Here is a 13323-nt window from a genome sequence, read left to right on the forward strand (position 1 = left end):
GGTGATGGCCTCCGTGTTTCATGATCCACACCAGAGACCAGGTCACACCTGATCCAGATTCTCAGAGCCCCCTGGTTTGAAGGAGCTTCCATGCCAGGGAACGCAGAGTTAGAAAGCAACACCACCTTTCAGGATAGCTGCAGAGTGGCATGCCCAAAGAGGTTGATCCGGCCCAGAAGCTCACCCTTGGGCCACTTGCAGAAAGGCAGTCCCCTACACCCATACTTGGCCTAGTGTGGACCTGCTCTCTCAGCTGTCCCCAGTCAGCACTCTGGACCTCGAGATTGCTGACCCCAGCATCTGAACCAGGTTTCAGATGCTGCTGGAACCCCCTGTGGTCTCTCCCGTCTGAACTGAAGCTGGCCTCCTAGTCAGCTGGGAGTCTCGGTAACCAGGTGACTGTGACTTCTCTGCATGGGGGCCCCTGGTCCCAGGATGGCCCCTACCCTCAGGCTCTTTTCCTGTCTCTGTTTACCTCTAAATACCAGCCTAGATAGATCTTGCACCCTGTGAGTCGAAATTCAGGAGGCAGGAAACGCAGGGGCAGGCACCACTTAGTTGAATGACTGGAGGCAGCAGGGAGGTAATCACGGCCCAGAGAACAAAGCCACCCTACCACATTTCCCAGAGCAGTAGATTTCACTGGTTCTCCATGCTCTGGAGACTCCTGCGTGCCCGGGTGCGTTGTCGTTCCATCTGCCCTTGCTCACCACACATTTTTAGCTCTAGGAGTTCCAGAGCCTATGGGGTGAGAATCAAGAAGGGAACATCACCTTGGGTCCGAAATCCAGACCTGTCTCGGCAGTGGGGGATTAGACCGGTGGGTTTCCCTCAGGCGACGTAAGTAATAGTCTTCCTGCTCCGTCCCCAGATGGCAAGGTCAGCCCCGGCACGTTATCCATAGGAAGCGCTTTAACCGTACCCTCTTTCCCAGCCAACTCTACTGCCATGGTGGACCTCACCAACTCATTGCGAGCATTTATGGATGTCAATGGAGGTGAGTGCGTGAGCTGCTGCTTTCCCACCAGCTGCTGCTGCGTGAAGGTGCTGTCCCTGCGCGGCATTCGAGCTCATTTCAGAAAAGGAACAGAAGGGATGCCTGACCTCCGAGGGCTGGGGATGTGGGTTAAGAAAGAAGGCTCCCTCCCACCTCTGCCTTCTACACATGCTTATATACAGACTCCAAGGTGAAAGGAGAGTGGGACCAAGTTGAACCTGTGAGAAGAGAATTACTTGAGGCAGAATAAAACCAGGAGGGCCTTGTTCCCAAAGTCAAAGAGAATGGAGGCAGAGCCTGACCTCTGAAGAGAGGGTGGGTAGCAGATCTAAGCGTCCATGTCCAGCATCCAGGCCTCCTCCACAGGCAGGCAGGTGGTCTATTTTGTTCTACCTTTCTAGGACTGCTTAACCTAAAATCAAGCTGCCCACTGCAAGAGGCATCTGCACAGGCTGCATTGGGGTCCATCTCACTGCAAACGGCCAGTGAGATGCTGAGCTCTGGATCCTTAGGCCACTTTGTACTCTCGCCTGTTCGAGAAAAATCACTTGGCTAGATTTTAGAAATGCTTAACTATTTGCTCTGTGACCCTCACCTACTTCCACATTCCAATTCCTCCTCAGCTGCTTTTTTTAATCTCTCTCTTTGGTTAATAGAAATCGAGATAAATATGCTGGACGAGAAGCTGATCAAGTTTCTGGCCTTGCAGAGAATACATCAGCTTTTCCCCTCCCGGGTCCAAGCTTCACCGGGCAGTGTCGGGGCACATCCGCTGGCTTCTGGAGGGCACCACACAGAAGGTGCGCACGCACACCCCTGCCGCCGCAGCCCACCGTCAGATCTCCCCTGTGCATGTGAGCGGCCGTCTCCCCTCCTGAGGAGTCTGGGCTTTGACTATCTCAGTGTTCCATGTGTGCCTTTGATGGCCTTAATAAAGCGCCGTGGTTTCTTTTCCCAGAAAGCTGGAACAAAATCGCAACCACAGCTTTCACGTCAGACTCGGGGAAGTCTGTTGTAACTTTCGTGCTCATCCGCTTTGAGACACACAAAGCAGCTACGAATGCCTTTGGGTATATGTGGTGCACTTTCTGCTGAACTACTTCCAAATATTTGGGTTACAAAGGTTTCCCAAAAGGGAATTTTTCAAGTTCAAGGTGAGAAGCAGAATAGCAGTTGATCTAGGGGCACCTGGCTGGCTCAGTCAGTAGAGCATATAACTCTTGATCTCAGGGTCAGGAGTTCAAGCCCCATGTTGGGTGTGGAGCTTACGTTAAAAATGATGATGATGATGATGATGATGATGATGAATAAAGTAACATTTGGGCTAGTCTCCTGAAAATTTTTCCCAAGACATTAACTGCTTTGGATATTCCTTTGAGCATTAACCCTTACTGAGCCGCAGAGCTCAGGCCCCGCTTCTGACCCACAGAATCAGAATTTGCATTTTGACAGGATCTCTAGTTGATTCATATGCACATTAAAGTTCGAGAAACACTGGTCTGTGCCTACTGTTGTTTTGCTTGGCCTCCCTATAGTACATCTGGTATATCCCTGATAAACCAGTCAGCCCAGGAACTTAAAGTACTTTCATCTTTGAATTCTGTGACCACTTTCAAAGATGGTCTCTCTTACCCCGTGTTGGAAATGCTGTGGGTGGGGGGAGAGAGTGCCACCCTGAAGCAGCCCCGTGTCCAAGGTGAGTTTTTAAAGATGACTCATCTAGTGGGATTATTTTCTCTAGACCGTGAGCCAAAGGTCCAGGTTCTGAGTTTCTGAATGATCCTGTCCCTGTGTTTGTCTTGTAGTGCAAAGAAAGGAAGTACAGGCCCGAGCTGTGTTCTACCCTCTCTTGGGTTTGGGAGGAGCTGTGAACATGTGCTATCGAACCCTCTACATCGGGACAGGTGAGCCAGCTGGGGGCGGGGGGGGGGGGCACCGCATCTTGTCAGCCCTAGAAACTACCACCCCTTCCCGCGGAGGCCAGGAAGGGGTGAGGGAAACCCTCCCTCGGGCCGACTGGTTTAACCCAGCAGATACCTGGGCAAGAGGGACTAAGAAAGGAGACTATCGGTTGCTTGTCTTCCCTGCCTCAAGCCCTTTTGCTTTGGGCCCAGCGTGATATCAGGAGAGGGGAAAGTCAGCCATGACTGCTGCTCAGTGAGGCATTTTAAACAAGCAGATAAAACCGGAGGAGAGGGCACATACTTTGTCCCTGGAGGTCTTTGAAAAAGTGATGGTGCTCACACACCCATAACCTTCAGTTAGTCCTGCATCTTGTACAGAGGGACAGTCAGATTAGCCTTTGGCCTAGAAATTTCCTTTCTTTCCAAAGATAGGATTTATGAGCCCCGCACCCCATGTTGTGCCCTCATGGAAATAACCCACCCTCTTCAGGAGCTCACTGTTCCCTTCTGGGCAGCAGCCACATGTTCTGAAGGAGATCAGCTGGCAGGGACACCTGTTCTTCAGAAGGGGAGTGGAAAAGACGTTGGTTTTTGTTCAAATATACAAGGAAGGGGCCCTGAGCTGGTCTCCCCCTAAGGTCTTCCCGGTGCCCACCCAGAAGCTAACTCCCTGCCCCCCACCTTCCCATGCATACACCTTACCGTCTGTTCTCTGCCTGCCTTTGCCTCTACTCCTGCCACCTTACAGGAGCTGACATGGACGTGTGCCTTACAAACTATGGTCACTGTAACTACGTGTCTGGGAAACACGCCTGCATATTCTATGATGAGGTGAGGGGTGGCGAAGGGGTGGGAGAACTCTCACAGCCTGAGGCCTCTCCCAGGCACCAGGGTTTTGTTCAGTGCCCTGGGTGAGGGGAAGGGAGGTGGGAGGTCTTCTTTTCGCTCGTTGTCATTCCTGGAGTAGAAGGGTCTTGGTGTGAAAGGGCATCCTGCCGTGACTAACGCTCCCTAGGAGCGGTGCTACCATTTCTCCTGAGGTAGGTCACGGGCTCAGCGGGGTGGGGGGAGCCCACCCGGAAGCAGGGGAGGGGACCTGCATAGAAGGAAGCCAGGCCCTCTGTGCCAGCGAATAGCATTTCTACAGGAGCCAGGACCCAGGAGGCAGAGTAGAGCAGTGGTGGGAGAGCGGGGGGGGGGGGGGGGGGGGTGAGGGCCACTAGGAAGGTAGGCTTCCCTGAGGAGGTGAGTCTTGAGCCCCATTCTAAAGAGACAGGGCAGGGGGGCTTGACTGGGGAACAAAGAGAGCTCCCCAGGTAGAGCAGCACAGCCTTCTCCATGTGTCCTCTCTCCCCTTAGCCCCAGGCCCCACGCAGCAGACCACACATCTTATCTTCCCTCCTCCTCCTCAGAATACCAAACATTATGAGCTGTTAAACTACAGTGAGCACGGGACAACGGTGGACAATGTGCTGTATTCATGTGACTTCTCTGAGAAGACCCCGCCAACCCCCCCAAGCAGTATTGTTGCCAAAGTGCAGAGTGTCATCAGTAAGTCGGAGCCTGTGGCCACGAAGCCGGCCATTTTTTCAGACGTGTTCTCTTAAGGCCCCCTCAGGGTGGCTCTGGCTTTCTGCCGACGGCCTGCTCTCTTGCCTTCCGGGTCCCATCGGCCAGGCTCTCCTTGCTCGCGGGCCCAGGGAGACCACAGAGAAGCGAGTGCTAGGCACACACCTTCCTGGGGACTTCAGGCTCCCCTGGCCCTTTCCGGGTGTCCCTCAGCCCTAGTCACATAGCGGTTAGAATGGGGAGGTGCAGGGCCCAGCGCTGGCAAACCGCCTTGGGTGGGTTGGCTGCTCACTGTTCCTGTCCCGTGACCACCCTCCTTGTTCCCAGGGCGCCGCCGGCACCAGAAACAGGATGAAGAGCCAAGTGAGGAGGCAGCCATGATGAGCTCCCAGGCCCAGGGGCCACAGCGGAGACCCTGCAACTGCAAAGCCAGCAGCTCGAGCTTGATTGGGGGCAGTGGGGCCGGCTGGGAGGGCACGGCCTTACTGCACCACGGCAGCTACATCAAGCTGGGGTGCCTGCAGTTTGTGTTCAGCATCACTGAGTTTGCGACCAAACAGCCCAAAGGCGATGCTGGCCTGCTGCAGGATGGGGTCTTGGCCGAGAAGCTGTCTCTCAAGCCCCACCAGGGCCCCGTGCTGCGTTCCAACTCTGTTCCCTAGGACTGGCGGCTACCCCGTCGCCCGCCCGTCCGCCCGACCCGAGACTCCTGCAATGCAAAAATGTACACAAACCAAGCCCGGGTTTTTTCTATACTCCACCGGAAACCCTCCAACTACAATCTTTGCATGAAATGAAGAAAACCTTTTGACTGTTTTTTAAAGATCCTTTTTCTTTTCTCAAGTTCTAGGGGGCATTTGCACATATATTTGTACTCGACATTTCATGGGAAAGCGGCAGACCCGAGCTGAGGAACAGCGTGGGCAGGGAGGGGAAGGCCGATGGTCTGGACACCTCCTCCAACACCAAACCGTTCCCCACCCGCCTCCTGCTCCCTCCCCCTCGCCCGCCGTTGTAAAATAATCAGAAACTTGTTCTATTTTGTGGCAGTGACAATAGTTTTATATTAAAAGAAAAAAATACAGTTTTCATACAGCAAAATCTATACAATATCATTGTTTTATTTAATATAAAGATCGCTACCCACCCGACTTCCGTGGTTCCCACCCTCCGAGTTATTTTCCCTTTCTGCAGCGGTTGCACTACAGGTAGCTACTGTGTATTATGGACAAATGAGAAATGAATTCTTTTTCTGGCTGTCCATCTATTTTATTTCAAATAAGGAAAAGTGTATTTGGATTTTGTGTAAATACATCTAGTGATGACATTTTTTCAATGTTTTTAAAAACTGTACAGTACTACATGTGGTAGAGCGTTTTCTTCAAATTGTCTATTGTAGCAAAGACGTTTTTGTCGTAAACCTGTTTCGTCTCCTTTTTTTGTTCTCTTGCCACTTCTCTCCTGTTCCTCCCACCCCTGGCTCCCTCCTCTCCCCTTCCCCCAACCCCAAGTAGTACCAATGTACATAGTAATTGTAATGTTTTAGACTTTACAGAAACTTTCCTGTATTCTGTATATAAAAAAACAAAAATACTTCAACTTATGTTTTCTGCCTGTCTGTCCTACCTGTCATCACCCTCAGAGGGGGCCCTCCCCAAGATCCTGTTCCCAGTCTCAGTGAACTGGTCTCATTCCAAGACACTCAGACCCCAAGGGAGGTCAGGAGAGCAGAGGTCTTGGAGAAAAGTGAGCCCCAGGTGGATGTGGGAAAATGGAGGGGTCTGGGTGCATCGGGTAGGGCGGGGCTGTTGCCTGGCTTCGCGGGCGACTTGAGAGAAGCATTTGACCTGACCACATACTGCAAGAATCCAAGTGTGTGCAGGTCCCTGCTCCTGTTGACTCCAAAACCAAGATACTAAAACAGGACCTGTCAGGAGACAGGAGACGTCTGCATTCTGGTCTAAAAGCTTTAGCCTCGGGAGTTCCGGCTGCCTCCGATTGCAGTTGTTTGCTATCGTATTTGATTCATCTCCTCTAGGAGGAGTCTGCACCTGGTTTTTATCCTTTCCCTGTCAGCCTTAGCTGGGCAGGCAGCAATTACTTGTTCGAGTATCACTCGAGTTCCCTCCTCTGTGCATGGCCTTTGCTAGGACTTGGGGGTTGGGCTAGGGAACTTGATGTGAGCAATCAACAGGACAGATACGGCCCCAGCCTCTTAGAGCTTAGAATCTAGTGTGGAGCGGGCTGTCAACTCAAACGTCTCTGGGGAGCATCATGAAGCAAAAGGAGAGATCCGATCCCTAGACCCAGTCGAGCCGCAACTCACATGACTACCAAGCATAATAACTTCCCTACAATTGCAGCTTCTCATCGGAAGATGACTCTACTGCGTTACCTTAATCCTAAGGTCCTGGGAACCCTCCCATCGAACCTAGCTCCCATCCTTTTCCTCCTCTTGGACCTGACGTGAGAAACTATCCAGGATGTTTTTCCTGAAGACAGGACACAGGGATCGCCCGTGTGTCTGTCCCACAAGGGTTCAAGGAATTGGTACCGGTTAGCAGGTCAGGACTTTGCCTTGAGGATGGAGTATGCATCCATTTTTTCCATTAATATTCCATTCCCAGCCTCTTCCTACAGCATCTGCAACTGAACCCCAAATCCCTAGTGCAGCCAAGTAGAAAACTTCCCCTGGAATCTGAGGTCTGTCCCTGGCTTCCACCTACCTACCTTGCTTTGTCTCCACCACTCTGCTCCCCCTGCCCTGATGGGCCTCTTGAACTCTCCAAGGGCAGAAACCTATTGTTCTGCTCAGTATCTCCAAGGCTGACCGTACCATGGGGCACACCACACGTGTGAAACAGTGGGTGCTAAGTTGTAATGGTTTCCTCAGGCAAGTCCTTGTCCTGGCCAGGAATACCCTCACCTGTGCCTCCCCAAGCTGTCACCACCCACCGTGCTGTCAGAGTCACTTCCTCCATTGAATCAGGGAGCTTCTTTACCTATTTCTACCACCTGTGAGGACCATCCCAGAGAAATTTTCTCCTGGAGGTCAGGTAACAGATGTTACATTTCAGTGTCTTCTTGCTTCCCATCGGAAATGGAGGGGATGGGTGGCAGAGGCACGGAGATACAGCTAATTAAGGAGTGACTCCTAACAGCCCTGGATGGGTGGTGCCACCCTGGCCACTGTGCCATCTCTCTGGCCTCTATAGGAAGAATAAGGAAGCATTCTAGAAGCTGAGATCTGGAAGTGAGCATAAGGAATTGCAGGACTTGTTTATGGAGGGAGGGCAAGGCATCCAGGGCTGGACTCTCTCTCAGACATAACAGCATTCATGTGCACACATCCCTCCAGAAGGGAAGGACTCTGCTTCGCACAGATGACACCCAGAGGGCTCACACACACACACCTTGTGAGCCCCTCCAGCAAGTCCTCAGCTAAGGGGCATGTGCACAAAGGACAGATCCGGAGATGTTCATTCAAGTGCACACACTGGCAGAGACTACAGAGGCATGCACACACCTGGAGGGGCTCTTGGCCCACATGGGCACAAACACGTAAAAGGTACTTACGCAGGCACACACCTACAGGGTACTTCCTGGGCCTGCAAGTACACACCCACAAGGAGCTCACACACAGAGGATCCAGAGGCACACACACAACCTGAGGGGCAATCCCAGAGCCCGTGGGCACATTACACACTCACAGAGTCATTCACACACTCAGAGTGGGTGGATTCATGTACATAGCCAGGGTGCCCCTGCACACGATCACACATCTGGAAGGAGCTCACGCAGGCACACACCTAGAGGGCGCTGCCAGGGCCCCAAAGCACGCGCGCCCCTAGGTGTTCCACAAGCACACACCCAGAGGACGTAGACGCATGCCTAGGGGGCGCTCGCACGGCCCACGCTCCCACGCACGCACACACACCCCTGCCCTGCCTCCCACCCGCCTCCGCCTCTGCCTCCGCCTTCTGGGAGGCTCGAGCCGGTGCGAGGCGGTTCGGCAGCCGCCGGACGGGCTCCGATCCAGGGTGGTGCGGGGCCTGTGCGGGGGAGCCCGGAGGCGCGGCCGGCATGGAGGCGCTGCTGCTGGGCGCGGGGTTGCTGCTGGGCGCCTACGTGCTTGTCTATTACAACCTCGTGAAGGCCCCGCCCTGCGGTGGCATAGCCAGCCTGCGCGGCCGCACGGCTGTGGTCACGGGTGAGTGCCGGAGGCCGGGCGCGCTGGTGGCGGGGAGGCCGGGCGGCGGGGTCAGCGGCCCGTCCGCCTCGGCTCAGCTACCGCCCGCCCACCGCAGGCGCCAACAGCGGCATCGGGAAGATGACGGCGCTGGAGCTGGCGCGCCGGGGAGCGCGCGTGGTGCTGGCCTGCCGGAGCCGGGAACGTGGTGAGGCGGCGGCCTTCGACCTCCGCCAGGTGAGGGGGAGAGGGTGAGCAACAAACGAACACACCCGGACACGGAGGGGGGTGAACAGAGCGGCTTCCTCAACTCTGGTCGTTAAGTGCAGAAAAGAGGGTCTGCTGGTGCTCTGGCCACACAGGGAAGGGACACCAGACGAAAGCTAGGAAGTGGGCTTTTTGAAGGAAGTAATTGCTGTTCCTAAGATGTTTAAGGATCGGTAAGAGTTACACTAATGAAAGACAGTAGCGAAGGGAACAGCAGAGGGAACAGCATATGCAAAGGCCCTGAGGCAAGAGAGCTGATTTGATTTAGGGGGGAAAAAAAACTGAAAGAAAAGATCTATTGAGTCTGTATGGAGCGCGAAATATGGAAGAAAGAGGCAAAATGAAGAGGCTGGAGCCCGAGCCAGAGCTAGGTTCTGGAGGCACTTCTAGATCCTACTGAAGAACTCGGATTTTATAGGATGAGCAGTGGAGATACAGTGAAGCATTGGATCTGTCAGAATAGCAGGGTGTGGACTCAGTAGGGTATGGACTGTCAGAATAGCATTTTGAAATGAAACCCTCGGTGGCTATCGGAGCCTGGACTGGAGAGGACAGGAGTGGATGAGGGGAGACCAATGAGAAGTCTGTTGCAGATTTTAGGATAAGCAATAATGGGAAGAGGGAATGATAATAATAACAGCAAGTACTACCTACACAGTGCTGACTGGGTGCCAGGCACTGTTCTAAGCGTTTTACATTATATTAACTCACTGAATCCTCACAACTCCATGAAATAGGTATTACCTTAGTCCCATTATTCAGGGAGAAACCTGAGCCCCAGAGAGGTTAATGTCACACTCTATCTAATAAAAGGCAAAGTCAAAATTTGCATCCAGAGTCCACATACTTGTCCACTACATTCTAATGCACAGGGGCAGATCTTAGTCAAAGTAGGGGGTGGACTCTCACAATTTGGTACCTGGGGAGAGGGAAGAGGAGAGAGGTGCCTGGTGACAAGCCCAGCCCTTGCTGCCCCACAGGAGAGTGGGAACAATGAGGTCATCTTCATGGCCTTGGACTTGGCCAGTCTGGCCTCCGTGCGGGCCTTTGCTACTGCCTTCCTGAGCTCTGAGCCACGGCTGGACATCCTCATCCACAATGCCGGTGAGGGGCAGCAGGTCCTGCAGGGGGGCAGAGGGTGGGCAACCGTCCCCTCCAGCCAGGCCTTACCAAGGGGCAGTGGATGTATGGAAAGGGTGCCCCCTACCGCTGTCTCACAAACGGGGACACTGAGGCCTTCGGGGATCCCTCTGGAGCAGTTGCTCATATCTAGCCCCCGCCCCAGGGATCAGTTCCTGTGGCCGGACCCACGAGCCATTTAACCTGCTGCTGCGAGTGAACCACATTGGCCCCTTCTTGCTGACACATCTACTGCTGCCGCGGCTGAAGACATGCGCCCCCAGTCGCGTGGTGGTGGTATCCTCAGCCGCCCACCGGCGAGGGCACCTTGACTTCACACGCCTGGACCGCCCAGTGGTGGGCTGGCAGCAGGAGCTGCGGGCATATGCCGACAGTAAGCTGGCCAACGTGTTATTTGCCAGGGAGCTCGCCACTCAGCTTGAGGGTACTGGTGTCACCTGCTATGCGGCCCACCCAGGTAAGGCCTGGCTTTCTGACTGCTCTGCTTTGCTTTGATTCCCCCTCTCCCGTCCTCAACCCATCCTGTGCTCCCTCAGCCTCTCATTGAGCCACAGAAGCTCAGAACAGGAAGGAAGCATGGTACAAGGAGAGACCTATTCCTTGCTGATCTTGGAAGGAGGCTCTCCTTGTCTGGGTTCTTCCTCTCACACCACTAATTCGGATGCTGACTCCTGGGTAGGGAATGGCAATGAATAAAACCCAGGTTCTCACCTCAAGAACCCATCCATATGACTGAACTCAGCATACGATGATGGTGATGATGATGATGATGATGATGATGATGATGATAGCTAATAATTATTCATTCGTTCAAAAAGCATTTACTGAGTACCTACTATGAACCAGGCATTAATCTTGGTGCTGGGAATAGAGCAGTGAACTTAAAACAAAGGCCCTTTCCTTGTAGAATTTACATTCTAGTTTGGGGAGGGGGAGGACTGCTAATAAATAAATATTTACAATGACAGGTGATGATAAAGTGCCATGGGAAAGATAAAGCACAGTGACGGGGATATGAAATGACGGGAGGTGCTGCTTTTTCTGCGGCAGGCAAGGAAGAGGTATCACTGAAAAGGTGACATTTGAGTAGAGGCCTGAAGGAGATGAACCAACCATGTGGCTTTCGGGGGAGAAGAGTATAAAGAACAGACTGATAGCAAGTGCAAAGGCCCTGAGGCAGAAGTGCCTGGTGTGCTTGAGAAAGACCAAGAAGCCCCATGTGGCTGGAACAAAGTGAGAGGAGGAGAGTGACAAGAGATGAGGTATAGAGATGGGCTGGGTCATCCAGGGTCTAGAAGTCCACTGTAAGCATTTCAGCTTTTAGTCTGAGTGACAGCTGATGAATAAAACCCATCTCTGCCTTACAGAACAGATCACAGGATAACAAGATCTGTCCTACACATTTTACCATACTGCATTTTATTTTATTTTTTATTTTTTCAGAGAGAGCGTACGAGCAGGGGAGAGGGGCAGAGGGAGAAAGGGAGAGAATCTTAAGTAGGCTCCACGCTCGGCACAGAGCCTGATGCAGGGCTTGATACCACGACCCTGGGATCATGACCTAAGCCAAAATCAAGAGGTGGACACTCAACCAACTAAGCCACCTGGAAACCCCTACCATACTACATTTTAGATGGTCTTTGCCTAAGGCTCACTTTAATTTATTAATTAACTATTAATGTATTAATTAACTTATTTAGTTAATTTATTAATTAACTATTTAATTATAATAGTGACAGTAATCATCACAACTAACATTTATCAAGCTTTTATTACACTCCACATCTCTAATGTCCAAAACAGTGGCTGGTCTACCATAGGTGTTAGTTAATATATGTCTGCTGGCTAAACGAAGGAGCGGGACTTGAGCTAGGAAAAAAGATGTCTCCTCAGGCAGGGGACACAGCATGAAGAAACTGGGGCATGAGGAGGTACAGGAGTTTAGATGGAGAGGAGGAAGCTTGCTGTTGAAATGAGTGAGGTCACCCTGTGGGGGCCCTGAATGCCCACCAAATACTCTCCTGGTTTCCCTGGAACTGGACTCCATTCCCCACTCCCTTGTAGCCTTGTTCTTATTGCTCTTCTCCTGGGTCCTCACCCACTCCTGCCTTTCTTCCCGTCCACAGGGCCTGTGAACTCAGAGCTATTCCTGCGCCACGTTCCTGGATGGCTGAGCCCACTTCTGCGCCCACTGGCTTGGCTGGTGCTGCGGACGCCAAGAGGGGGTGCCCAGACACCCCTGTACTGCGCTCTACAGGAGGGCATTGAACCTCTCAGTGGGAGATATTTTGCCAATTGCCATGTAGAGGAGGTGCCCCCAGCCGCCCGGGATGATCGTGCGGCCCACCGGCTGTGGGAGGCCAGTAAAAGGCTGGCAGGGCTTGGGCCTGGCCAGGATGCCGAACCTGACGAAGACCCCCAGCCTGAGGACCCAGGGACCCCATCTTCCCGGAGCAGCCCCCTCTCTGAGGAGCCCACAGTTTCTGAACCCCATGCCATCCCTCACAATTCACCAGACTTGTCTAAGGTCACACACCGAATTCAGGTTAAAACTGAACCTGAGCCCTAAATCTCCTAATCCCCAGGCTGGGGTGCTTTCCATGGCACTTGGTGGCCCTTGAAAACCTGAACTGCATGCCAGGCCACGCCTTGGGCACTGAGGGGTTTGCAGGTTTTACCTCCATGGTTCCTTTCTGGAGCTTCAAGTTGTGTTCTTCCGAGCGGCTCTTTTCCTGGGGGAAGGAAATCATGGGCGATGATTTCTTCCTGAGAATAACAATAATCCCAGATTGAGAGGTGAGGGTGGGGGCGTGATTAATGTGCCAGACATTGCTTCTCAAGAATTTGAATTCCATGTTTCTGGTCCCCACTCTGGATGATGCTGATCGGCTCTGGATGAGGACGTGGGGGGTTGTGATTTGATGCACTGCCAACACGGAGATTTACTGAACTTGGGCCCGTTGCAACCACGTAGCCAGGTAGTTAAGTGACCCCCATTTGCAGAGGCGGGATTAGGCTGCATTGGTAACGGACTCGCCCAAGGTCTCCCCGCGGGTAAGAGCCGGAGCGGCGGGACTCCAGGGCCCCCGGCGGTAAGGTGGGGGCGGGGAGGTGAGGCAGGGCCGGGCGGTCGTTATGCAGGCGGCCGGGGGGAGGGGAGGGGGGGCGCCTTCCCGGGCGCTGTGGAGCTGGGCCTTGGGAAATGAAGCGCGTTGACTGCCGCCTCTCGCCCGCCGGCCCCGCCCTCCGCCGCTACA

The 13323-nt window shown here is 53.3% G+C and overlaps 2 protein-coding genes across 4 annotated transcripts in view; both read left to right on the plus strand.

Annotated features, from left to right (window-relative positions):
* Nucleotides 1-6073, plus strand: part of LOC125916965 (PHD finger protein 12-like) — a 40264-nt gene extending 34191 nt beyond the window's left edge. The window contains exons 9-14 of one of the 3 annotated variants that reach the window (XM_049623214.1): nt 872-997; nt 1654-1851; nt 2803-2901; nt 3650-3732; nt 4314-4452; nt 4798-6073. In XM_049623214.1, coding sequence (XP_049479171.1) covers nt 872-997; nt 1654-1851; nt 2803-2901; nt 3650-3732; nt 4314-4452; nt 4798-5132 — 980 coding nt within the window. In that variant the 3' untranslated portion in view covers nt 5133-6073. Of the gene's footprint in view, nt 1-871; nt 998-1653; nt 1852-2802; nt 2902-3649; nt 3733-4260; nt 4453-4797 lie in introns of those variants that run through there. The other 2 variants (XM_049623215.1, XM_049623216.1) reach the window with 2 other exon arrangements.
* A 1435-nt stretch (nt 6074-7508) lies between these two features.
* LOC125916968 (dehydrogenase/reductase SDR family member 13) lies at nt 7509-13215 on the plus strand. Its single transcript, XM_049623221.1, has 5 exons — nt 7509-8680; nt 8778-8896; nt 9907-10030; nt 10212-10523; nt 12193-13215. Exons 1-5 carry the CDS (start codon nt 8554-8556, stop codon nt 12633-12635), a joined length of 1125 nt encoding a protein of 374 aa, XP_049479178.1. The 5' UTR covers nt 7509-8553; the 3' UTR covers nt 12636-13215.
* The last annotated feature ends 108 nt before the right edge of the window (nt 13216-13323 follow it).

This window comes from Panthera uncia, unplaced genomic scaffold (assembly GCF_023721935.1).
Source record: "Panthera uncia isolate 11264 unplaced genomic scaffold, Puncia_PCG_1.0 HiC_scaffold_1368, whole genome shotgun sequence".
Taxonomy (NCBI): Eukaryota; Metazoa; Chordata; class Mammalia; order Carnivora; family Felidae; genus Panthera; species Panthera uncia.

Bases quoted from the DNA above. Each gene is read 5' to 3' on its own strand.
- LOC125916968 (XM_049623221.1), top strand. From the start codon at position 8,554: ATGGAGGCGCTGCTGCTGGGCGCGGGGTTGCTGCTGGGCGCCTACGTG. The intron at 10,031-10,211 runs GTGAGGGGCAGC...CCCCCGCCCCAG, and splicing joins CATCCTCATCCACAATGCCG to GGATCAGTTCCTGTGGCCGG. The intron at 10,524-12,192 runs GTAAGGCCTGGC...TCCCGTCCACAG, and splicing joins CTGCTATGCGGCCCACCCAG to GGCCTGTGAACTCAGAGCTA.